Source organism: Punica granatum, chromosome 4 (assembly GCF_007655135.1).
Source record: "Punica granatum isolate Tunisia-2019 chromosome 4, ASM765513v2, whole genome shotgun sequence".
NCBI lineage: Eukaryota > Viridiplantae > Streptophyta > Magnoliopsida > Myrtales > Lythraceae > Punica > Punica granatum.
This window is the reverse complement of record NC_045130.1, coordinates 18,495,066-18,522,232: the sequence shown is the minus strand read 5'-3', so window position 1 is coordinate 18,522,232 and position 27,167 is coordinate 18,495,066. Positions and strand designations below refer to the sequence as shown.

Genomic DNA, 27,167 nt, shown 5'->3' with positions numbered 1-27,167 from the left:
GGCCACTTCTTTTCCGATTAGCACATAAATTAACTACGATTCGTCCACCTCTTCTTCGAACCTCGCCAATGACAAAAGCTTCATTTCTCCACCCATAGAGGTTGGTTTCTCCATCTCTCTGCTGGGCACTAACACAATCTTCACATTTTCAAACATAAAACTGTATGAGTTAGTCCGCCCCTCATGAATCACTGGACGGTCATACTGCCACGGCCTACCCAATAGTAAATGACATGCATCCATTGCCACCACATCACACCACACAGCATCTTTGTATTTCAAGCCAATGGAAAAAGAAACCCATGCACGTTCTGACACATTAACCTCGCCTCCCTTTTTCAACCAAGCCAGTTTATAAGGCTTAGGATGTTTCTCTGTCTTGAGGCCCAATTTCTTCACTACCTCCGCAGAGACAATATTCTCGCAGCTACCAGCGTCGATAACAAAACGACACACCTTACCGAGAACAGTGCACGTGGACTGAAAAATATTATGCCTCAGCCAATTGTCGTCTGCAACCTTAGGCGTCAAGCATGAACGCCTAACAACCAGTGTTGTTCCTGTGTCTCTAGTCACGACTTCTTCTTCGATGACCTCCTCACTATCAAATTCAGGATATTCGGCTTCCTCCACATCCTCATCTTCGCCCTCCTCCGTGTCAACGAAGAATGTCTTTTTGCCAGCGGTCTTCCGAAGCTTAGACTGCCTGTGACCAACCTCGCCACATCCGAAGCACTTCATCCCAGTACCTGTTGGTCTATTTGGCTGGTTTGTGTTGGTAGTATTTCTGTTGGCTCCTCCTCCAGGGCGGTTCACCCCTCTACTGCCACCACCGCTACCATCAGGACGACTTGCACCACTATTGCTTCCTATACTGGAGGAATTCCCGAAATTACTGTTGCGTCGAGACTATTTTTCAACTTGTAGAGCCCTTTGATGTGCTGTCGAGACACTGGGTGGATCAAACATATTGACAGTGTCTTGAATTTGCACCCGCAATCCTTCGATATACCTCGCCACTAATTGATCTTTAGTTTCGTGTACCTCATTCCGGACTATAAGTTGGAAAAACTCGGTAGTATATTCATCCACCGTTCGAGTTCCCTGCTGTAAATTCTGCAATCGTTGATACATCAATCTTTGAAAATTATATGGCAGAAAACTGGCTTGCAAGTGTTTCTTCATCTTCTCCCATGTCACAACTTTTGACTTGCCCAATCTGCTTCTGGTCAATTTGAGCTGCTGCCACCAAGCCGTAGCTCTGTCTCGCAACCTAATTGCCACCAAAGGTACACGTTTGTCTTCGGGCACTCCTTTAAATTCCAAAATCTCCTCAACTGTAGCCAGCCAATCAAGAAACTCCTCAGGGTTAAGGCTGCCATGAAATTTTGGAATTTCAGTCCGCATCCCCGACTCCCAACGCCTCTTGTCTTCCTCGAATGGTCGCCTCCTGTCATGCTCGACAGCGCCCCTTTGCTGTCTTCGTGGAATATCAGCAAAATAATTCTCTCCTTCCGACTCCTCTTCGGTTTCCTCTCAATCAGGGTCAGAATTCGGATTAGGGTTTCTCCGATTCTGGTTCTTCATAAGTGCAGCCATCTGTTGTGTGAACTGCTCCATCATACGATCCATCCTCTGTTCTAGTTGTCTCAGGTTGTCACGCTCAAGAACATCGTCCACACGATCCCTTCTCCTGGGCGGCATGGCTGTTCCAGATCAAACCGTAGGCTTTGATACCAACTGACGTAGCGAAACCTAAATTGCGATCTGTTGATTCGCGCACGAATACTAGAAAACAACCTTCTATCACTTGTTGATTCTACGAATACCAGGAATAGACATCAAACTCGAAATCAAATCCGAGATTAGAAGAAAGAGCACGGTAGCTCCATAACTTTATTGATAAATTCGAAATTCAACTGTCTCAACCTTAGGGTTGTACAAAGCTTAAATAGGTCTTTAAAACGCTTAAATTGCACAAAACAACATAAACTTTCCTAAAATTATAAAAACGTCCTAAATAACATAAATTGCCTGTTTGTGGCCCTAAACGATGGAATTTGCCTTAAATATTGAAAAATCACGGCAAAGTGGTGAGTTTTGCTTCGGAGGCCATTTCCTTCGAAAGAGGGTTGTCAGAACCTATTTTTCTCCAGGTACCGACTTACCGCCTCTTTGACCGCATCAGTTGTTATTAGTAGAGATGCGATCTTTTTGGAGAAACAATTTGTCCAAGAAGGTGGCATGGGAAGGCAGATAGTACTTGATGAGGAGTCTTCAGTGCCACAGACTGATCAGACGCCTATTTCAGTGGACACTAATAAACCAGTTGAGACACCTATTCAGATTGAGAATGTCACAGAATCTCGAAAGTCTGGTAGGGTAACTCGTACTCCCGCGAGATACCTTAATCTTCATGAGAATGTACAAGAGTTGTTCGTTGATGGAGATAATGATCATAGGGATGATCCTACCACTTATGAGGAAGCTATATGAGATATAGATTCTTCTAAATGGCTAGAGGCCATGAAGTCCGAGATGGACTCCATGAGTAAGAACCAAGTCTGGGATCTTGTTGACCCTCCTGAAGGTATAATACCTATAGGGAACAAATGGGTTTTCAAGAGGATGGTGCTGATGGAAAGGTAGAGACTTATAAAGCTAGGTTAGTGGCGAAGGGTTATCGCCAGAAGTAGAAAGTCGACTATGAGGAGACTTTCTCGCCTGTAGCCATACTGAAGTCCATCAGAATAATGCTAGTTGTTGCTGCGCACTATGATTATGAGGTTTGGCAGATGGATATCAAGACCGTCTTCCTCAACGGATACATTGAGGAAGACATATTCATGGACCAACCCAAGGGTTTTGAATCCAAGGATAAGTCCAAGGTGTGCAAGCTTAAGAGATCCATTTATGGTCTTAAGCAGGCTTCGAGGAGCTGGAATCGAGGTTTTGATGAGGTTGTAAAGTCCTTTGGCTTCATCAAGAACGAAGATGAACCATGTGTGTATAAGAAGGCTAGTGGGAGCATGATCACCTTTCTTGGATTATACGTGGATGACATTCTGTTGATGGGTAATGATGTTGGTATGCTCACTTCTGTAAAGGTCTGGTTGTCTAATACTTTCTCCATGAAGGATTTGGGAGAAGCGACCTATATTCTGGGTATTCTGATCTATATAGATAGATAGAAAAGATTGATAGGTCTATCCCAAGCCCTGTATCTAGATAAGGTGTTGGAGATGTTCAACATGTAAGATTCCAGAAGATGATTGCTCCCTGTGAGACACGGTATCCATCTCTTTAAAGCGATGCCTCCAAAGACTCTTGAGGAGAAAGAAAAGATGGCACAAGTGCCTTATGCTTCGACTATAGGTAACTTGATGTATGCTATGTTGTGTACAAGGCCGGATATCATGTATGTTGTTAGTGTGACTAACAGGTATCAATCCAACCCAAGACCTGATCATTGGACTGCTGTCAAGAATATCCTTAAGTACTTGAGAAGAACTAAGGATATGATTCTGGTATATGGAGGAGGTGAGTTGAGACTAGACGGGTTTACAAATTCTGATTTTCAGTTAGATGTGGATGATAGAAAGTCTATCTCCGATTACATATTCACCTGTAATGGAGGTGCATTTAGCTGAAAGAGTTCTAAGCAAGAGACGACTGCAGATTCCACTACAGAGGCTGAGTATATTGCTGCATCTGATGCAGCAAATGAGGCAGTTTGGATTCAGAAGTTTGTGACTGAACTCGGTGTTGTTCCCTCCATATTGTCACCAATAGAGCTGTACTGTGATAATACTGGAGCGATTGCTCAGGCAAAGGAACCGAGGTCACATCAGAAGTCCAAACACATTGAGAGGAGATATCATATTATCAGGGAGATTATCGGGAGACACGATATAGCCGTGTAGAAAGTAGTTTCAGCGGATAATATCGATGATCTACTCACAAAGGCCATGACACAGCAGCAGCTAGAGAAACATCTTGAGAAGATGGGTCTTAGATACTGTACTGAGTGGCTCTAGTGCAAGTGGGAGATTATTAGTGATATGCCCTAGAGTCTGATTTATGTATTTGAATAATTCCTTTTGTGGCAATAAAGTTTATTCTATTATTCGTATATTGTCTATGTTTATGAAAATAAAATCCTTAAGATATTTTCAATGCTTCATTCTTAAGAGTTAAAACTATGAGTGACAAAGTAATTCGGTAAGAATATATTTAAACTATTCAAGATCGTGGAAGACTTAACTAGACATTATTTTTCCAAATAGATCATCACATCTGTCTGTTTCCATGATTAGTATACATATATTAATGAAGATGGAGTAGTGAGTCTCATGTTATCTGATAACTGTTATCAGGACAGACATGTGAATACTTATATGAAAAGTAGTCAAACGTGACGTGCAGATAATATTCATACGGTAACTTACTCATGTCAATGAATGTTATATGGATCCTATTAGTGCATATAGTCCTTAGACCTGAGATGGAACGCTATCTCAGGTATAGGTGATTAGGATTTGCTACTGTTAATGTATTTGTGCTTAGCATGAGTATTCGGCAGATAGTGATCCTAGTTAGTTAAACTTGGAGCTAGGTGTCCAATCAAGATGGGATTCGCTAACTTGAGTAAACAAGGAAAATGTCCTATGGATATGAGTTTTGTTCTAGATCGAGAAATTCTCGGCCGGGGTAGATAGACTCAAATAGAAAGAAGTTTATATTCAAGTTCTACAGATTTAAGAATGAAATCGGAGAATCCATATGATCGGCTATAGAGTTTGGCATTTATCGTAACTCATCGGGATCTTGTAGTGAAGGGATTTAGTGCATGGCATATACGATTAGAGGTTCATCAGAATGTTTCAATTATACATTCGTCATCATTTGGATTGTCACGATATGCAGTTAGATGTCACTCGAGAACTTTGGGAGCCAATTGCATTTTGGGAATTATACTTTTGGTTACAGAAGGAGTTTATGGTAATATCAAATGAGTTGATACTATAATCCCATTGCCATTTGATGATGAACCTAGTTAGTCACACACATTGAGCGTGTCTAAACCGAGTAAAGAATTAATTCTAATTAAGAAAGTTAATTAGGAATTAATTATGGAACGAGGCTTACAATGTGGTTGCAAGGGTGCTAGTACATCCTGAAGCCGAGTTCAATATCAAGGATAAATCTAATTAAGGTGATACGATAGTTTCCTTATTTGGAGAGTTTCTATAAATAGATTGTCTATTGATGGAAACTCGTGTCATGGACTTGTTTGATCTTTCTTTCTAACTATAAGTGCAAGTCATTGGATGACTTAACTTGTGAGGATTCATTTGTGATTTATTAATTAATGTGGATTAATTGATAATTACATTTTAGTCCCTATGGTAAAGATATATATATATGTTCTTACAGATAACCCTAGAACGCAATCTATCGATAAGACCTGATATTAGAGAGAAAGGAAGAGGAGAGTCGGCTGAACAGTACAGCCGTGAGCTTCCCAAGGCTGATCAGAGTTCTTCTTGGCTCTGGTTCGATGTTTCAGTGGTTGTTCTTGATGGCCTTGAAGAGATCCTTTCATTTTGTGACGATTTCGTTCGAGACCGGTGACCTAGATCAGAGTATACGGGTAGAAAGGAACTCAATCTCGGTTGAGACGCGCTCGTGTGGACGAGCTAGGGACCGAACCCTTAGACGGTTAATTTAATCTACTCGAATCGACAAGGTTAGTATAAAAATCTAAACTTTTCTTGTAGATTCGATATGTGATGTTATCTATTCGTTTAGAAGGCGATTCTTATGTCAAGATGTGATCTTGAAGTTTTGACTAAACGTGCACGTGATAAAAATTTGATTTTTACCGTAATTAACTTTTCCGCTGCGCACGTGCTCGGTTTTCTAGCAGTAAATGCATACATGTGGATGTTCTTATGAAAGAATACAATTATACTTAATTCTTTCCTCCAAATATTTCCCAATTGCCTCCATCAATTCAATAAACCCACCACCTACTAGCATCAAAGCACTCAATCTCCAACATCTTGGTACCAGCGCTAGGTTCCCCCTTCAAAAGCTCCAACAGCTTCCATCACCATGGCCTCGACAAGCAACCACATGGCTTTCAACTACTCTCAGCAAGGTATCCTAATCTTCGTTGGAGAGAAGTACGCGATATGGAGCATCCTCATGAAGACATTATTCAGCTCCCAAGACCTTTTAGATTATTGTGGAGAATTCCTATGAAACTGTGAGTGCATTTGGAGGAAATAGCAGCTCTGTCTACATAGCAACAAAAGCAAACACACAGAAAATCGAATGAAAGATGCAAAAGCATTGTCTTTCATCCACCAGGGGGTAAGCAAATCTATTCTTCCTAAACTCATGGGTGTAACTACATCAACAACAGCATGGGAAATTATGAAAAAACAATTTGGAGGCTATGATGTGGTGTTCTCCATCAAACTGTAGAATTTATGGGGAGAGTTAGATAACTTAGCCATGAAGCAAAGTGAAGATGTGCAGGAATTCTCTTCGAGAGTTTTTGTTATCGTCATTCAAATTAGACGCTAAGGAGATACCATTGAGGATAAGAAAATAGTACAAAAAGTTTGAAGGAGCTTGCTAGCTAGATTCAAGCACATAGTTGCTGCAATCGAAGTATCAAAGGATTTGTCAACATTCTCCATGGATGAGTTGATGAGTTCTCTTGAAGCAGACGAGGAGAATTAGCGAATTCTCAACGCAAAACTTGGAGCAAGCCTTCCAATCAAAGATAAATATTAGCAAACAAAAATCTCTAGATGATGATGCAAATAAAGCAAGCAAACTTTTCCCAGAAATACTCATCACGTGGCCGAGGACATGGTAGAAGTCAATATAGAGGACGAGGAAGAAAGGACAATTTCCTCGAAAGAAACTCCGACAACTATAATAATCCAACATGCAGAATATGCAGAAAAGCAGGACATGAAGCCAAAGATTGTCGCTTCAAGAGTAAAAGATGTAGAAATCTAACCCACTCAGAAAGAAAACATGTTTACAACTGCATGAATACTCAACAAGATCCATAAAATATTTGATACATCGATAGTGGTCGCAACAATCACATGACTAGAACCGAAAGCATGCTCACAAAGCTAAATGAAAATCTCAACTCCAAAGTCAAGCTTGGAGATGAAAATGACATGGAAGGAAACCAAAGCTAGATTTTCTCAAAGTCTTTGGGTGTATTACATATTCATTTATCCCATCACAACAAAGGGAGAAGTCTGATGAGAAAGGCGAAAAATATGTCTTTCTCAATTATCGTGACAAATCAAAAGGATATCGTCTCTTCAACCCAATGACGAAAAAGCTTATATTAGCTTGTGTTCTTAATCTTCGATGAAGAAGTTTCATGGGATTTCACGAAAAGTTGTTGAAAAAGGAAAAGCCATATGTTCTCCAAGGCACGAAATGAATGAAAAAAGAGATGATTTCTAACCAAGCACGACCATGAGCACAAGCACAAGCAAAAGAAGTTTGATCTCAAGTTCGTCATCGTCGAGTTCAAACTTGCAATCAACAAACTCTGAATCTCCTACAAGAAAATTTCGCCAAGTAAGTGAACTATATGGAACATGCGATTTAACATTTTATGCTTGTGAGGCCCAAAGTTTCAAGGGCGCAGTCAAAGAAGAAGTTTGGACAAAAGATATGGATGAAGTAATTGTAATTATAGAGAAGAATCACACATGGGAGCCGTGGATCTTCTCGATTAAAATGATGTTATTGGTCTAAAATGAGTTTATAAGACCGAATACAAGGAAGATGGCTCAATTCAGAGGCAAAAGGCCCAATTAGTAGCCAAAGGGTATTCTCAACAACGAGGATTGACTTCAATGAAACTTTTGCGCCAGTTGCTCTCATGGAGACAATCAGACTTGTCCTTCCCCTATCTGCTCAACTATAATTGCAGATTTATCAACTTGATGTCAAATTAGCATTCCTTAATGGTGAACTCGAAGATGAAGTCTATGTGGAACAACTTGAAGGATATGTTATCAAGGACAAAGAAGATAAAGTTTACAGCCTTCGGAAAGCTTTCTATGGGCTAAAAGCAAGCACCGCAAGCATGGAATAGCAAAACCGATGCATATTTTCAGAAGAATGGTTTTACTCGAAGTCAAAGTGAACCATCACTTTACATAGAGAAAGTAGCTAACAAAAATTTTCTTATTGTTTGTCTTTACGTTGATGATCTGATATACACAGGAACCAATCCTGTGATGGTGCAATAATTCAAGAAAGCAATGATGAACGAGTACGAGATGACAGATTTAGGCCTCATGAAGTCTTTTCTTGGAATTCAAGTTCAACAATCCAAAAGTGAGATACTTATCTCCCAAGAGAAATAAGTAGAAGATTTGTTGAAAAGATTTCAGATGAACAACTGCAAACCAATTGCAACTCCACTTGCAGCGAATGACAAATTGTATCTGAATGATGGCACTCCAAAATCTGATGCCTCAAATTATCGAAATTTATTGGGTTCATTGCTTTATCTAACAAATACAAGGCCAGATATTACGTATCCTATCAGCCTGATTTCAAGATTTATGCAAGAACAAAGCAAGGTAACACTATTCAGTAGCAAAGTGGATTCTCTGCCACTTACAAGGAACGAAGAGATTTGGTATTCACTATATGAAGGAAAAGAAGAACAAGCTCGTAAGCTATACAGACAGTGATTGGGCACGTTCAATTGATGATCGGAAAAAAAAAATCAGGATATATTCTCTGCATTGGATCAAAAGTAATTTCATGGTCTTCGAAAAAGAAAAAGACCGTGTCACTTACTTCTGCAGAGGCAGAGTGTATCACAACAACATATGAAACATGTGAAGCAATTTGGTTACGAAAAGTTCTATGAGATTTACTGCAGATGCAAGAAAATCCAACAATTGTCTATTGTGATAACATGTCCATAGTAGCTATGACCAAAAATCCAATATTTCATGGTAGGACCAAGCATATCGCGTTGCGACATTACTTTATAAGAAATCAAGTACAACAAGGCAAAATCCAACTCGAGTTTATTAGCACCAAAGACCAACTTGCAGATATATTCACAAAGGAAGTCATAGCGGAAAAGCTTGAGCAATTTCGAAAGATTGCAGGTTTTGCAAATTAAAAGGGGGTGTTAAAAAGGAATTTGCAATTAGGATATAATTACTTCATGGTTAAGACAACTTAAAATAGACGCCTTGCACCTCCATTAAGAAGAGAAGATCAATTTGAACTCTAAAGTGCAAGTTGTTATCCAAGTGGACCAAGTTGGCATCCTAATGGAGAAGATGACAAATCCAATTTGAATACTCAAGATTGTTAGTTGTCATCTTAGATGAATGAAGACAAACCCAAATTATTGGTTATGCTAGTTGTCAACATGCATGAGACAACTAATACCTTATCATTTCACCTCCATAGAAAGTCTATATATAGTGTGTGTTATTTTCTTGTTAAGAGATCTAGAGGATGATATAGATGCTAGATAATCCTAGAGATTACTAGTGTGTGCGTGCTGCAAAAACGAACAAAAGTTTCAGTACCACTGTGGATATTTACTGCTTGCACATCTCTACTTCGTGGCCATATCCAAGCACCTTCTTTCAACGCATAACTCAGTATTTGGTTTGCAGTGATAGTTGGGAAGAATGAAGCCCATTTGTGCGCAGTTCAATCAAAGGTCCCCCCTGCACACCATCTGTCATACCAAAAGGAAATGCCACTTCCATCTTCTACTTTGTAACTCTCCTTTGGTTGAGCAATGACTCTCAGTTTTTAGTAGTTTGCGCCAGCACCATGAGCTATTGCTTTGAGGCTTAACAGTCCATATGTTCCTACCTTTTAAGCATATAGCACTTAATCCATGCAACCCATAAAGAAACCGCATTAGTTAAGACTTGCCAAAGATTCCTCATCACACAAACCTTATTCCACTGTTCGAGCTCCGTATTACAGAGTCCACCTTCACTTTTAGGAATGCAAACATCCTCCCATTTCACCTTCGCTCCCTTCGTAGTACCTTTAACACCTTTCCAAAGGAAAACACTACATTGTTGCCGCACCATTTTCATCACTCTCTTGGGTAAGATAAAGACAGAACACCGAAAACTTGCCAAGCTGAAAAAACAGAATCTATTAGCTGCAACCCCCCTGTGTATGACAGATATCGAGTTGTTCAGCAATTAATTATAGCAGTAATCCTCTCAGTAAGGTCTGAACAGTCCTTAGCTGAAAGGCTGCCAGATATGAGAGGAAGACCCAAGTATCGAACTGGAAGTTGGCCAAGTTGAAAACCAGTAAACTCTAGGATATTATGAATATGCTCCTCAGAGCAACCAACAACAAATATTTATGCTTATTCTGCATTAAGTCTCAGACCAGATAACCTGTAGAATTTATTTGGAACCTCCATCACAACTTGAACAGTGCTCATTTGCCCATAAGTGAAAAATCATTAAGTCATCGGCAATACAGAGAAGTGTTAACGGGATACCTTTACATCTGGAATGATATGCTATTTTACCCTCCGTTGCTACTTCATCTAATAATTGCGAGAGAATCTCCATAGCCAAAGCAAACGAGTGAGGTGACATTGGACCACCTTGTTTCCCACCCTGGCACCTTTGAAATACCCAGCAAGAGAACCGTTAACTGCAATAGAAAACCATGAGGAAGTCACACAACTAACAATCCACTTCACCTTTTTTACAGGAAACCCAACAGCGTTTTCAATAAAACACCAATTCGACGAATCGAAGGCCTTCATCAGATCTATCTTGATGGCACATATTGAACTAATCCCCTTAATATGATATTCTGTAAAAAGCTCATGTGCAAGGAGAATGTTATCTGATATCCTCCTTCCTTTCATAAATGCATTTTGATTCTTGCTTATTAGAGAAGGAAGCACCATTTTGATCTTATTAGCCATAATCTTGGCAATGCATTTATACAAAGTATTGCAACAAGATATGGGTCGAAAAAACTTTATATGATCAGCATTCAACCTCTTGGGAACATGGGTTATGATGGTTGAATTAATCAGTCTCAATAGCCGACCAATAGAGAAGAATTTCTGAATAGCGTCAATAAGAGAACTCCCTGTGATAGTCCAAGTATCCTGAAAGAATTCTGCTGTAAACCCATCTGGGCCTGGAGCTTTATTCTTTAGTAGAGAAAAAACCACCCCCTTTATCTCCTCACAAGTAATACCTGCATCAAGCATCTGCTTTTGAGATTCAGACAACTTAAACTTCAGAATTTTAGAAAGCTGAGCAATTGTTGAATTCACTGCAGGATTAGAACTTCCATAGAGCTTCTTATAGAAATAATTAATTAATCATTTTTAAGAGAATCATAAAACCTTTTGTGCTTCTTCTACAAGAATAAACTAACTCTGAGTAAAATTCTTCTTCTATCTATCATTCTTTTAACTTAAATTGTGAGTTAACTAAATTAGAAAATGCCTTTTTCTGAAAATAATAATATGCATTGAAGAAATTAACTTCAATTAAAGCACTTGAACAAATTTGAATTTTGACAATTTATATAACTTGATATAATATTTTAATTTTTTTCCGTGTGAGGACCAAATTAACGTAAATCCTTGTTAGTCATTGTTTTATCTAAATTTACCCAAAAAAATGTTGTATCTAAGTTTTATTTTTCTATATTACTCTTTTTCACTCAATTATCAATTTCTATATGATTATTGGGTGAAATTCTTTTTCTTGTTTTTTTTGTATCTTTATTTGTTATCAATTTTATATGAGGAAATTGAAAATAAATATATCGGAGGAGCCTATGCTATGAATAAATGATAATAAGAAAATTAATAAAATTGAACGATTTCAAATACATTGCAAATCAAATTGTGAGATTTGTAGCGTTCTAATTCTTATATGAAATTATATCGTGGTAACATCCAGATTGCTTTCATTAAACGAGCACTTGGAAGTCCACTTTCATAAGCATTTGTTTGCCATGTTTGAAAGCCAAGCAGACACTCTTGGGCTCTTTGTATAGCATTTCCCAATTTGATTCACCTAAGAATAATGAGGCTCGACCAATTTCTTAATATACTAAGTCATCTTCTTACACCGAGTCACATGTTTTACATCAAATCCCAAATACACTTAACCATTTATGTTGTGCTTGTAGTTTGTATTTGTGGCTCTCAGTAATCTTCTAATTTTGATTGCCCCGCTTTTATACACAAAGAACCAGTTTAATCTGCGCATTTGGTTTAACAGTTTCTTTTGTTGATTCCTATATTTATTTCATTTATTCAAATAGGATCCTTGTGCATCCGACATTGATGCAATCGCAGAGCAAATTCCTCGACAATCAGAGGCAGCTGTATTTTGATAACTTTTCTGCTTTTCAGATAGCATCCTAATATCCAACATTTATGAGGGATTATGCGTTATCATTCATATACATGTCATTTAATTCTGCTAAAAACTTATCTATGATTTCTAGCAAAAAAAATATTATCTCTAGTTACCGTTTTTGTTATAATTTTTAATATAGACATAAATTAGTTCTTTTGCCTCTTTGTTTTGCGTCAGAGTTGAATTGTGCACAGGTTGGACTTTTTATCCTCTACAATTAATCACTTCACTTTTATGAGAAATCAAGTTGTCTGATTTGCTAATTATTTTATTACCATTAAATTAATTACAACACCAAATTTTCTTAATTACTTACTAAAATGTGCCATATTAAACCTGCCAAATTTCCTATGCCCTATTTGACATCCTTGCTTAAATGTGTGATTTCTGGTAAGTTCGGCTTTCTTATTTACTTGTGCCATCAACAACCATTGATGTCAATATTTTGGTATTTAAGACTTCATTTTTTACATTTCTAAATCCGATAGTTGACTCCGACAATTCCGTGTTCCGGTCATGCAATGTTCCGTGCGTATCAATCTAACAAATTGAACCTTATCCCTTGCCGCATTGGTAAAGAACCCAACATAATGTCCAAATCTTAACAAATTCTTGACAGGTCAGCATGTAAGGTACATTGTAAAAGCATATGAATCAAAGTTTAAATGTCCATTTAAGAGAATGCTGCCTAATCATGGATTTCCCTATCTGCCAACCTGCCCTACCATACAATCACAAATGGGAAGCAAAATCCTCTCCATTAAGAGTAATAAATCCTTGGCACTATATAATTCATGCCTTAGGGGGATTCTTGAGCTCAACAAGTCCTCCATCTATCTCCCTCATTTGTTTCCCGTAACCATGACCAGGAAGAAGGTGAATCTTGCTTATATCGCGAATGACTCCGCAAGGAAGGCCACTTTCAAAAAGAGGAAGAAGGGGCTGATGAAGAAAGTGAGCGAACTCAGCACGCTGTGTGGGATCGAGGCATGTGCTATTATTTACAGCCCTTACGATACCGAGCCAGAGGTGTGGCCTTCTGCCATGGGAGCACGTCGTGCCATTGCGAGGTTCAGGTTTGTTGAGAAGTAATCTTTCGTATTATCTTCATTGACTTTATCTTCCAAGTGTTCGTGGGGCTTATCAGAATGTTTCTGAAAACATGTGAAAATTGCTCCTGCTGAGACAATCCATGAAGTAGAGGATTTGGAAAAGCATTTTCGATCCATCAATACATTTTCTTCACTTTTTTTATTTTTTATTTTTTCGGACTAGTAAACTAAGGGAAGCTCTATAATACATGTATATAAGCTTTGTAATACATGTATATAAGCTCTGTAATACATGTATTTATCATGTGCCATCAATTTTTTAAGATGATAATGGGACCCCACCCATATATATATTCTAATAAAAAAAGATTTAATGTGATCCGAGCGCGTGTCTATAAGAATTTTTCCGTGAAGGAAAAGTCTTTCTGAATGTATGTGCTAGTGTACACTATATAGCCCATCACGCTTTAATTGTTTGAGAATAATATTTGTGATAGGAATATGTCGGAGATGGACCAGAGCAAGCGGATGGTGAACCAACAGGCTTTCCTCAGACAAAGGATCGGGAAAGCGGAGGAGCAGCTGAAGAAGCAGCAAAGAGACAACCGGGAGAAGGAGGTGACCCAAGCAATGTACCAGGCCCTGACCGGGCCAGGTTTGAATCTCCAGGGACTGAGCCTCCTGGACCTGAACGATCTCGGCTGGGTAGTGGACGAGACTATCAAGGAGATCGACGCCAAAGTGAAATCACTGGAGAAGAGCCCACCTGCACCACCTTCGAACACCAACACCACCACTACTAACACCAACAACAAAAGCAACAGTAACAATCAATCTTCCCAGTCGTCTCACCAGAGCTTTATGGGTAATACCGACCAGAAGTCAAATGAAAAGAATAATGACAACAAGGCTTTGGACCAGAGCGACGAGGCCGTGAAGAGCATCAACAATTCCCTCGAGGTTGGTATGGATGGCGTGCAAAGCCAGCCATGGTACATGGATTTACTGAAGCCAAGTACTGAGGGTTTGATGGGCTTTAGCAGGTTCAATAGCAATAATCACACCAATAACAATGACTTGGTGATGCCTCCTCCCCCTCCTCCTCTTCCTCCATATCCATGTCCAGGTCAAAATGTTGCTTCATGGTCAAATTTCTTTTTCCCTTGAAATCAAGAGAAGGAGTTGCATTGGTGTGAGACACTAAAGGGGAATGTATTATTTAGAAATTAATAAAAAAGAGTGTTCTTAAAGTTCCTTTCTTTCATAGTTAAAATATTGTGTCATTTAATTAATGTTTGTATGAAATTATATCTTTATCAACTCATTACGTTTTTGGATTTGGTCATTTTAGTTTTCAATAGTTTGTTATACTGAGCAGTCGTGTTTCATTTTTCAGTTCAATTAGTTTTTTTTTAATTGATCTTTGGAACTACATAATCATCATCACATTATTTCCTTGGAGATGATAACAATAATCTAATAAAACTTTGGGTAAAATATGGGCGAATTTTCCGTCCATGCCCGAGATAATTTATATAGATGATAAGAAAATGAGGAATTTGTTTTAATCTTGATCACTGCGGTAACCTCTTATTGTTAAGAAATGGGAAGACCACACTAGTCGTCATTGCCCTTTTCGGTAATCGGCTTATTGAAGAAAATTTTCACGGCAGAATATCAACAGCTAAACATATATATGGTTTCTTCACAGAAAAAATATATGGTTTGAGATTTGAATAGCAAAACACAATGCCTGAAAGATATAAAAAATGTAAATGTTTAAAGCAGTCTCAAGCAGATACACGATATTCCGTTGATTGTCTTTCTGATGGAAGAGGCACGCTAGCGAACTGGCGTTGTAAATGAAGCCAAATCTGCACATTCATGAAAGAAAATATGGTGTGAAATCAATTATGATCGTTCTCAATCTAAGCTGCCAGTGTCTAACAAAACAAGGTGCTATGGTTTTGTTTCATAGTTTTGTATGAGCAAAAGTAGCTGCGGTTTTCTTTCACAGCAGTCTTCATACTGAATGAGGGAGACTAGCGAGTGTCCTTGTTCGTTCCCAATATGTCGAGGCAGACTTTCACAACAGAGTGGTAACACTTCCCCCCGGGTGAAATATAGCAAAATTTGAGAATGTCTCCTTTGTCTACCCTAAACTCGACCTTCCAGCCAAGATACAGAAGGTGCTTTCGAACATCTTCTACAAGAGAATGGTTGTACTTTGTGCCTTTACCCCCAGTGTACAATGTAATAGCATTGGGACAGGGCCCTGCCCCAGGAACCATGTCAGGCCCCACAGGTCGCCAATCATATTTTCCGTGAATTGGCTCTTTGGCCTGTGCATCCATCTCCACAGGAAGTCTAGAAGGGCCTCCTGCAGAAAAGACTACGGAAGGGCATTGAGAACTCTGATTCGCAATCAATGGCTGTGAAATCGGCAACCTTGGATCCGTCCAGAAAGTTTTGCTTGATCTATCACAAGCCATGCTAGATTCGATACTGTCAACATCTTCCTCTTCAATCAATGGGTCTGAAATAGGTAATGTTTGGAGTCTTTGGACAAGCTGATCAAAACCACCCTTGCTTCGATTGTTATTAGGCAACCCGATAGCTTCGCTCATTCTGGAATATCTCGTAACAGACTTGTCAAATTTGAACGGGAGCCAACACAACCCTCATTTACTATCTCCGCTTCTGGATCACGATCCATATCGGGTATGTCTGGAAGTCCATAGCTTTCTCCTAGGTTTCTTGACATCACTAAATGGGGCAAAGCATCCTGTAAAGCCACCATAAGGTTGTTCGAGATAGTCTGCAGAATCAGATCTTGCCACAGTGCTCTATCGATGGAAGTCCACTCCTTGATCTTTATAAAATCATCCCTATCTCTCAGATCATACCAGATTTGTTCCACAGATACAGGTAGTGGCCACTCGTGCTCGTATTCCTCAATCACCTCAAGGAACAACCAATGTCCACGTCGGTGCCAATGTTCAGTAGCCTCATTCCAAGTCATAGTAATTCTTATATTGCATAGTTTGGCCAACATCTCGTCACCAATATCAGGAAAAAAGACAGTCCTCTCTTCAGCACCGTCGTTGTGGTCGAAGATCACTCCTTCCCACCAGGCCTCCTTGTGATACACATCCACACACACCCCATAAGGTAGGTTCCAAGGAACGATTACAACGTAAGGAGGCAGTTGCCTAATAGATCCGCGATAGTAGTGGCACTGCTGAACTTCATCATAATTGACGCCATCCACAACAGGTGGGACCTCCACGTGCTCTATCATACTCTCCGAGCCGTCGTCGACGAGAATGTGATCATACTTGATACAACGCGTCCGATGTCCACAGGCTATGACGATTCCCTGGTGCCATGAGCCACAAAGACCATCTTCATGGCTTCTTACCTGCATGCGAGAATTTGTTCCGTGAATTTCCATTAAACAACAGTCAGTAATACCAAAATTAAGAACCAATCTATCTACGAGCTGCTGCCCTCTCAAAGACAGACTGTTGTGAGTACCTATATGGCATTAACAAGCCAATTACAGCACGATATATAGCAGCTTAAGGATTGAAAATGAATGACTTAAGGACACAATATATATAAAATGGTGTTGATCAGCTGCAACAAACGCAAGAAAATAGAGCTAGTTTGCTGGCTCTAGTGGGAATTGAAGGAATCAACCGCGCAGACAGTTAGCATTACACCGGTGACGACAAAGATCATATATATGTACTTCTCTACACCGGCAATGATGAAGATCATATAAGGGGACCCAATTAAAAGGGCACTGAAAACTGCACCTCAACCCTCTCATTGACGCGGAGCTTCTTCTTGGGGCGGCATCTCTGGCGCCATTTCGTGGTGGGAGGAGAGCCCCCTCCAGCAACCCCTGGACCCATATTGATAGATTGGCTGTGACTGTGACTGTGACTGTGAGTTGAAGAGCTTGGCTGCGGTGATGGGTTCTTGGTGGCTGGTTGTCACGAGATCTGATCAAGTCGTTGGTGTTTCGTTTCGTTTATAAGAGGGGAGAAGAAGATTTGTTCAAATCTCTTGAGAGGAGGAGCAGAAGACTTATTCAAGTGGATTATTTTCTTTTCCTTTTTTAAATTATAATTAACAAAAATAAAGGGTAAAAAAGAAAAACACCAAAACTAAACATTACCCTAATCTTCAAAGTTTGGACAAAATATATGTACGATGGACTGACTTGGCCAGAGCGTATTGTTAGCAAGCCATGCCGTTTTCTATGCGTTTTTCTAATAAAATATCATTCTAAATCTACTTTTCCAATAAAATAATATAAATACATATAGGTGGAAGAACAGCCCCGAGTCTGGAATGTTTCTTTTTGTCCCTGGGAGTGGCTTGTAAACCTCAGTTCAGCAGCTGCCGGGAATCCATAACAAATGACTATCGATGATGTCTGCGATCTTCTTGGCACAACCGATGAAGCCGTGCAGGTTTTTGATGCTGTTGAGAGGTAATAATTTTTTCGATGATTGTAAATCTAACACTACTTGAGGTAACTCTAGCATAGCGCGTGGTTTTAATTGTCATTCTCTCTAGGTGGGATATCAATGCTGTTAGAACCCTTCCGGATTATATGAAGCTACCAGATGAGTACTAGTGGATTACATGGGAACTGACAAATAAATCTGTTAACTATTTTCGAGGAGAAAAATGTTATAAATCCATGGGCCTAGAGAATATGACTCATTTAAATGTCTCTATTTTTTTGCCCAAAAAATGTCCTTTTTTTTCAACTTTGTGTATTTGATATCCTCATTTAATTTCATTTTTTTACCTCATTTAACTTAGTATATATTTTCATTGAAGAAAAAATTTTATATAGAGAGAGTTCAATATCAATTAGCTAGGTATTTAAGTAGATGAATTTTTGTTTAAATTCCCGTTTTGTTACCTCGTGTATATGATACTATTTAAACTGATTTTGTTTTATTGATGCAAATTAATTTTGCAACTATTACGAAAATTAGAAGATATATCCTCATATAAACATCTCTCAACTACATATATTCATATATTGATAAATAAAATTGACATAATTAAAAAGAAAATACATGCTTGCATAAACATCTCTCAATTATATATATTCAAAATGATTTACGTATATTGTAGAATTATTTATCAAATAGAACTTTCTTAAAATAGACGATTGATATATTTAAGATATCTTGTAAAAAATGTCTCGAATATAATAATAGTAGAAACTCTATCTTATAGGAAACTATATATTGAAATTATATCATTAAAAATTCTTAAAAAGTTTTAAAATATAAGATGCTGATATGGAGGCATAAGAGGGCTTAGAATTCCAATGACGTGGAAGCATGAGAGAAGCTAGTTTTATTTTTGTGAGGTGGCAGCATAATATGCCAGCTCGAGTTATTATTTATATATATTGATGCTCCATGGCTCTGTACAACACAATGAATGAGATGCCTTATGAAACTCTCGAGAAGCATGGAGAAAACGCAATTCCATGCCTGAAAAATGCGGTAGTTCCGTAAGAACAAGGCTAATAGTTTCTTTGAACAAATTACACTCTCAATATTAGGTTGGTGTCCCAAACATGGGAGTCGCACGAGAAAAACATGCACTCCCCTGTACGTCAATTGCAAACGCAACTACGTACTTATATGATTTTGTTGGGGACGCTAGTTTTCTCAACTACCAATTAATACAGATGTATTATTATCAAATGGCACCACCGGAGCCGAGATGACAAAATTCCCCGAGATTATAAGAGAGTTTGCTCCTCTCCTTACAACCTCTAGAGCAAATCTTGTTTAGAGGCATTAAGAATTGATGCTATAGCGGTAAGTTCTAAACCTTGATCTGATAATTAATGTTACACTGGGCTGATATCTGCAAAGTATTTCTCCAAGAAGCAAGATCGACCCCACAATTTGCTGAATACATGAACAACGGGTTCAAATCAGCAGTCCTCCTCACCCATGTCTGCTTCCTATGCAACCGAAACATCACAAACGAGGCGCACAATTCTTTGGAGAAGTTCCTCATCTCTTGCGCTGGCCTTCTCTGAGTTTCCGACTCATCAATCAACGATTTGGCCACATCCTTGGTATGCTAGAAGACTCTCAACGTCCATTCTCATACTAGAATTCTATTTTTCAGACAGTATGCTAGTAGCTTACCATGTATACATATGCATGTATATAAGAAATCTCCTTAAATGGTCTGATCCATTCAGTTCGTCCTCAATCATTTATAATTTTGTATCAGGCTGAATTGGCAAGTGGAGAGATGGCAAACTCTATCTTTTGTCACATGTTGGAAACTGGGGCTTCCGAGGAACCCTTGCAAGCACACTTGTGAAGGACTTGGCTTGAAGAACATGAGCAAGTCCGCAGTTCATTGCTCGATATTCGAGAAATCATTCATAGAAATGGCGTTACCTTGGAGATTCGGTTGGAGCCCCCGACAATAGGGCAAAGGAGCAAGTCTGCTAGTTACAGATCCAGCCAATTCCTATCACTCTGAGAACTGATTGATCACCGATTGCTATATAGGAAACCAGATAATGTGTGTAAGAAAATACGATGGGCTTCAGTTTTCTGAAGATTCAGACCAAACTTTTAAGTATTGTGCAGAAATTGGAGCAGCTAAAATCAATTGAATAAAAAGGTTAAGGGACATCGAAGGTCAGCTGGGTTTAGTAATGCCAATAGACTGAGGACACTTTGTATAATTTCACCGGGAAAGAAAAAAAGGAGCTTGCGAACGTTGCAGAGTGACACTTCCTCCGCTCTACCAAACTTCCTTTTACTGGTAAAACACTCTACCAAACTTTCACTACAGCAGAAAGAGCCTTTTGGGATAGAACCTTCATCGCGGTTTTCAGAAACCGCAGCCCAAAGTATTGTAAACCAGCGGTTTCTGCAGCTGCAGCCCTAAAGGCCGGTGGTTCACAATAAACCGTATCTCTTTAATATGTTTAGCTGACTGTTTATAGAACCGCCAAACCAAAACCGCATCCTAAAGTCCAGGCTCCAGCAGGATATTTTTCATTGAGAACTTTCGTGCTGAGAGCACTCGAGGTTTACTGCAAAAGAGTGGTCATGAGGGAACCAAAACTAAAACTCTATATGAAGGATCATTATCCAATTGATTCTTAATCTTTTCAAAGAAATATAAGCATGCATTTGTTTCAACTTAGTCAAATAAACACTTAAAAAAATTAGTTACAAAATTAGTTACATGGGAAAATGAATGGAAGAAAGAAGGGAATATGAGAGATGAAGTCTCAACTACTTAATCATTAAGCCAAAAACCACTTAATGAGTAAGTAAAAACACTTGTTGCTCATCTTTGTAAGCTTAGTAGATTCTAAGTTCACAATTTTGAGGGACTCTGAATGGTAATTGCTTGGAAGTATAACTATTCATCAGCTCACTTTTTCTTCACGATAATGGGATCAATTAGTTACTTTGTTGGGTATCCCCATATACATTCAACGTTCCAGATGAGTGACTAATTATTTTTGGTTTTTTTAAAACTAAACAATGTGAGTTTCCCTTGTTGAGATCTTTGCCATTTGCGTTTGCTGTGTAGTTTGAGCTGCATCGTCAGTGAATATCATGACTCTGGAATGAGGATGCTTTGGAAGTGCTTAATGTGGGCGAGGTCAGTAGTTGGTTTTTGATTTACTGGATGACAACGACTTGATGCGGATGTGGATTTCTTGTGTTCATGCGTTTCATTGTTATTGTTAACACCGTTTATGCGTGGCATTCAGAAGTACAGGAAAACAATTGTCTTTGTTAATAATGACTCTTATGAGGATTATACTTTATTTACAGAATATTATATTAATTTTTTGCACTAGTTTAGTTTCATATTTTGATTTTATTGGTCATCCAAACTAACAGGTGTTGATCTTGATTTCTTGAGGTACAGAAGTCATTTCTATCTTCTGAAATGATTATGTTTGTTGCTTCTTTACTATTTGCAGGTCCTTAATCAGCGGAGTATTAAGAGATCATTCGGGCTATGTAGTCTGCCTATGTTCGCCTCCCCTTTGGGCATTATGGACTCAAATCTAGCTCAGTTGCTTGCCATAAGGAAAGCTCTTCAACTATTTGCTTCTGATCCTTCGCTTTTCGGCTCCTCACTCATCATTGAATCCAACTCCGCAAATGTCATCTCTTGGATCAACGAATCATCTCGTCCGCTGTTGAAACATCGAAGTGTTGTCATTGACATCCAGCTCTCTTTCCTCTATTTTGCACAACTTCATTACTGTTGGAGAAAATTGGAGGTGTAGGAACAAAAGAAATCCCACACCGGTTAAAAGAGGAAAAATGGGGAAGTTTATAAGAGACAAAATCCCAAACCCGTTAATTTAAGTTTTTGGATTGCAGACGGACTCAAATCCGAGTGTAGACTCATTTTATTTTAAAATTTATCCAATTGGTATCAAAGCCCGTGGCTACAATGCTGGCCATGTAGAGCTGCCTTCGTTTGGTGTAGTGCACATTACAATCCTGGGCGTGTAGGGCCGCCTCCGTGCAGTGTAGTGTGCATAACGTGCGCGTATGAGCAGGTCCGTATGACCCATAGGCTCGAGAGTGTAAGCGGAGCGTGCACCTCGAGCAGGTAGACGACACGATACCAAGTGAGGGCGGGTTGTTGGAGAAAATTGGAGGTGTAGGGACAAAAGAAACCCCACACCAGTTAGAAGAGAAAAAATTGGGAAGTTTATAAGAGACAAAAGCCCAGAAATTCATTAAGTTAAACTTTTAAGTTGCAGATTGACTCAAATTCGAATGTAGGCTCATTTTATTTTAAAATTTATTCAACAGGTACTAGCATTCTCTTAGAGAGTCCAATGCCTTTGCGGACTGTTTGGTCAAATCGGGAGTTGGTATAGCTGGAGATTTTGTTGCCTGTTCGTGATGTTTTACCTCTGCTCATTAGCATTCGGTTTGTTCTTTCCCATTGTCCTCATGGTTTTAACTTTTCTTGGTGATGCTTTGTCTATTGGGATCTAATGATCTCTGCTTTCTTCCTTAATTACTCTTCTTTAATGATATTTCTTATGAGTTAAAAAGAAAAAAAAACAGCTTAGCAGTTGGAGAATTATTTCTGGAGTAGCTTTTGTTTTTTATTTGTTGAGACATGATACTATGTATACTGAACCATAGAGGGATAACAATGGTTTTTTTTTTGGCACATGGTTTATTTCGGATTATACCTTGTAATTACTCTACAATTTTATGTTATTAGTTTATAATTGAAATTTCCGTCATTTAAGTTATTTAGCTTGTCACGACCCGAAATTTCATTAGAATTTCCCCTAAATTTTATCGATATTCATTATCACATAAGCTATTCATGTAAAACTTACTTTCCATAAACTCCTAAAATATATATATAACCAAGCCAACAAGTTTTCACACACACACACGCACATATATATATATACACACATTCTAAGAGAGCCATATCACTAAACCAACTAAATAAAAATTTTAGGTCATAACATATTCAAATACATTTTCCGAGCTGATCCCTAATGTTCAAAAAGTTCTCCTGTGCAGCTAGAAGCTTATCTGGAAAAATATATGTATGGTGTGAGCTGCATCTTAATGAGCACAAAATTCCAGAGTGAAATGAACTATTATTAACTCTATATATATATATATATATATATATTTAAATGAACAAAGATAATATATTTTTTAATAACCAAACATTCATATAGATAATACTAGCATACCCAAGTCCGTCATTTAATTCACCAATACATCATATTATACCATACATACAAATAATTACTAAAATTTATTCGTAAACAATCAATTATCTTTATAACCATATAATAACATTAGAATTAATCATTAACTCAGCACCACCTAACAATCATACACTGACTAAATCAAACTTTAGTAAACAACACGGCTTTCACAGAACAATTTCAGATAGTCTCAACAATCATCTCATTTACAGCAATCAAACCAGACAAACAATATACAACACAACTAATCAATATAGTCATAGGGTTGCGTTTCCTAGCAACAGAGTTGTGACGGTACCGTGACCCCGCATATCTCAAATAATTGATTCGCATGTCCTCATAAGCATATCTCATAAGCGAGGGCCGCTTATTAACCTCTAGCGGTAAGAGTTGACCTCAATTTATATTCTGCTGGGTCCAGCGGCCGATCATGCCCTTATTTATATTCCGCCGAGTCCAACGGTCGATATGGCCCCTTTTTTTATTTTGCCGGGTCCAGCGGCCGATCATGCCCTTATTTATATTCCGCCGAGTCCAGCGGCCGATCAGACCCATATTTATATTTCGCCAGGTCCAGCGGCCGATCATGCCCCTATTTATATTCCGCCAAGTGCAGCGGCTCCATGACTATAGTTAAACAACAATACAAGGATAATCAATTACAATCATGCCATCTCACCTCATATATCATCATACACAACCACAATTCCAATCATATTATAATGGCATCATGTTATCATAACATATCTCATACACAATCAGCATACACAATTACATTGCATATCTCAAATCAAAATGAAACATAAAAGGACAATATCTCTCAAATTAATTCACACAACCTAGCAAGACTGATTTTTTAATCTTTAACTATCACAATATTTTTCTTAAATAATTTATATAATTATAATACATCATTTTACAAGAGAATAGAGTTAACATATATATCTATATATATCATTTCACAATGGAATGAAGTACTCACTGATAACTTTCAAAAATAAATCACCAAGTTCAAGTCTTCGAGATACATGGCTTTGGTATACTTCATCCCTGACATATATTAAATTTAACAAGAAACCAATTTATAAGCATATATCACACTATCAAATAACTAATCATACTCTTTGACAGTACGTTTATTCCCCCTAAAAATTATAGATGAGATTGCAAACTAGTTCTCCATTTCAATATGACTTAGAATAATTTTCTTGAAAAAGCAATCCAATATTAGTCTCTAGTATGCTTACCTAGCACTTAAAATAATGAAAGTAGCATCCATTAACCCCCATGATCTCTTTATAATTTTATTTTAGATAAATCTACAGAATAATGTTTCATGGAATGATGCAAGTTAGTACCCAACCTTTCCTATTACTCAATTCACCCTTTAATGTCCTCACAATTAATTCAAAAATCTGAAAATATTCCCAAACAAAACCAATTACTCCCATAACATTTTAAACAGTAAAATGAGCAAATTCATAACTAAAATGTTAATAATCTTTTTCACCACTCACTTAATCTCCATTGAAAACCCATTATCAAGTATAAATAAGTACATGCTTATATATTTCCAACTTAATATATCCATAGATTTCTCATGATAAAATTCACAAAGATAATTTACACCGCACAACTTCCCCTCCTTGCATTCTCACATATCATGTTTTATATATAATGTAGATGGAAATGTATAAGATGCATGATGTTCGCATAATAATCATCAATTCACACTAATGGCTAGCCATTTAATTCTCCCGAATTTTCAAATTAAATAATTGCCTAAATCCTAACGAAGAGGACCAGCAATATGTAACACCTAACACACCAATAATTAAATTGAATTCAAGCTCAACTCTTGTCTTAAGCATGGGTAACTATAAAGGAATCAAAACAAATAGAAGCTGAATTTAATCAAGTCTAGACTCAGCTAATTTCCCACGAAAATTGGCCGAGGAGAAGAAACAAATTAAAGAACTGATTATCGAAAAAAAAAATCATCCACTATTGTTATTCATCTAGACCCGAACCAACAACGTACTCTCCCTTAAGCCTCACCCCGAGCTTTTATTGCACTCTCTCACTTCCTCCTGCTGCATATTCTCCCTTCCCTTTTGATGTCCTGTTCTCGTTCATCTCTGTTCAATTCTTCAATCTCTCACCTTACACTTTCTTTTCCACCAACTCCAACCTCTATTATCTTCTTTAAGTTTCCTTAACTTGAGCTATTGAATATTCCTTATTCCCAACTCATCAAAGGAAGGATGCAACAAAGTACATAAACTCAACACAAAATTAAATTAAAACATCTTCAACACATACCCTAGCAATAGTCACCCAATAGGCCTAAATCTTCATGTAGTCCCTGCTCTGAATATACCTTCTTTCGAACTAGGCTCAAAGCTCATTCACTCTTTTATCTCCTTCTCTTTCTCTCGCATGTTCTTTCTCTCCCTCCCTCTCTCTAGTGCTCTGTTTCATCTTGTTTTTCCCCGCACAGAACAGAAGAAGAAAGAAAAAGAGGGAAGTCAATGGTGGTGGGTTTGCTGGGGGAAGGGAGGAAGGCCACGTGGGGCCCTTTCTACCCCTCTCTTTTTTTTTTTTCAGCCACAAAAATTTAGGTATGCATGTTTCAAAATGCCGGATCTCACATAGCTGTAACTGCAAGCAAAACCACAGGGAAAAACGTGTGCTCCGGCCAGAACCGCCGGGAAAGGTGTGAAAAAAACAGTCTGGACATAAGAACTCTGTTGTAGTGTTTCTATTAGGCATGTGCACGGATACCGGGTATACCTTGAACCGATTGAAACCTACCTGTTAAGATAGAATTCGGGCAACTCGTATTGAAAATAGGGTAGAGTTCGGGTATTAAAATAAGGAATCGGTGAAAATCGATTCCTATTCCGAGTATTGCATGTAGAATATCCGGAACCAGAATCGATACCCAGACCCAGATTCACTAATTTAAAAAAAAAATATTGAGTTGTATTACGATTCTTGAATTATCTAGAATATTCTGAGTATCTTGTGTCATTATGTATATAACCATATTTTAGGCTAGTTACTTATAGTTTCCTAGTTGATAGCAGATTTTGTGGGATTTCTTTTTGGTGCTTGGCCTATATGTACACGTTCTATTCAGTAATGCAAATTGACAGAGTATTGTCCATTGATCTCTTCTTCGCAAAGTTATTATGGTATCAGAGCTCCTGGCCTAAGGGCAAGCTCATCACGTTTCAATTATATTCTCAATATCATGTCTGGTGATCAGACCCTTGCACCCCCTGCAGCCAACGGAAGGAATCAACACAGATGGCTGCACTACTTTCTCCCTACACCGTCACATCCTCTGATGGCACCGAGATTCAGTTGATTAATTGTAAGTTAAACGGTGACAATTATCTCACATGGTCCCGATTGATGCGGATAGCTCTTCGCGCGAAAAACAAAATAGGATTCATTGATGGAACCCTCCCTGAACCAATAGAAGGAGACCCGAACAGGGCCTTATGGGTGATGGCAAATTCCACAGTCGTTACGTGGATTGCAAACACGTTGGAGAAAGATCTTCAACCTAGCATTGCTTGCATCGAGAATGCAAGAATTCTCTGGGACGACCTGAAATAACGATTTTCCCAAGGTAACGAAACCCGTATATATCAATTGAAGTGTCAAATTTGTCTCTTTGAAACCAAAACGAGTGACCCACCCCATCATTCTCTTCTCTATGTCTGAGACATTCCCGATTTCGCCTGTTCTCTGTCAATAACCCACCCCATTGTTGTGTGAGATCATATTACGGATGTTTAGTTTTGTGGATGAATTGATGAGACATATTATTTTTTA

General features: G+C 38.4%; 1 protein-coding gene and 3 long non-coding RNA genes across 5 annotated transcripts; 2 read left to right on the top strand and 2 right to left on the bottom strand.

Moving 5' to 3' along the window:
• Positions 1-5,468: 5,468 nt before the first annotated feature.
• Positions 5,469-9,884, top strand: LOC116202612. The gene is made up of 2 exons (XR_004156099.1): positions 5,469-5,749; positions 6,076-9,884. It is a non-coding gene; the product is annotated as an uncharacterized LOC116202612 (long non-coding RNA).
• Positions 5,866-11,562, bottom strand: LOC116202613. Its single transcript, XR_004156100.1, has 2 exons — positions 7,508-11,562; positions 5,866-6,783 (listed from the first exon to the last, which is right to left on the bottom strand). It is a non-coding gene; the product is annotated as an uncharacterized LOC116202613 (long non-coding RNA).
• Positions 11,563-11,908: 346 nt separating this feature from the next.
• LOC116202721 (agamous-like MADS-box protein AGL80) lies at positions 11,909-14,861 on the top strand. 2 transcript variants are annotated; one of them, XM_031534330.1, is made up of 3 exons: positions 11,910-13,230; positions 13,334-13,540; positions 14,014-14,861. In XM_031534330.1, exons 2-3 carry the CDS (start codon positions 13,410-13,412, stop codon positions 14,681-14,683), a joined length of 801 nt encoding a protein of 266 aa, XP_031390190.1. In that variant the 5' UTR covers positions 11,910-13,230; positions 13,334-13,409; the 3' UTR covers positions 14,684-14,861. The 2 variants fall into 2 exon arrangements, with proteins under 2 accessions (XP_031390189.1, XP_031390190.1); XM_031534329.1 differs by having other exon boundaries at positions 11,909-13,540.
• Positions 14,862-23,511: 8,650 nt separating this feature from the next.
• Positions 23,512-25,794, bottom strand: LOC116205784. Its single transcript, XR_004156578.1, has 2 exons — positions 25,644-25,794; positions 23,512-23,948 (listed from the first exon to the last, which is right to left on the bottom strand). It is a non-coding gene; the product is annotated as an uncharacterized LOC116205784 (long non-coding RNA).
• Between the last annotated feature and the right edge of the window lie 1,373 nt (positions 25,795-27,167).

Excerpts from the sequence above, each read along its gene's own strand:
- LOC116202721 (XM_031534329.1), top strand. The coding sequence starts at position 13,146 with ATGCTGCCTAATCATGGATTTCCCTATCTGCCAACCTGCCCTACCATA. Across the intron at positions 13,541-14,013 it reads CGTGCCATTGCGAGGTTCAG|GAATATGTCGGAGATGGACC; the intron begins GTTTGTTGAGAA and ends TATTTGTGATAG.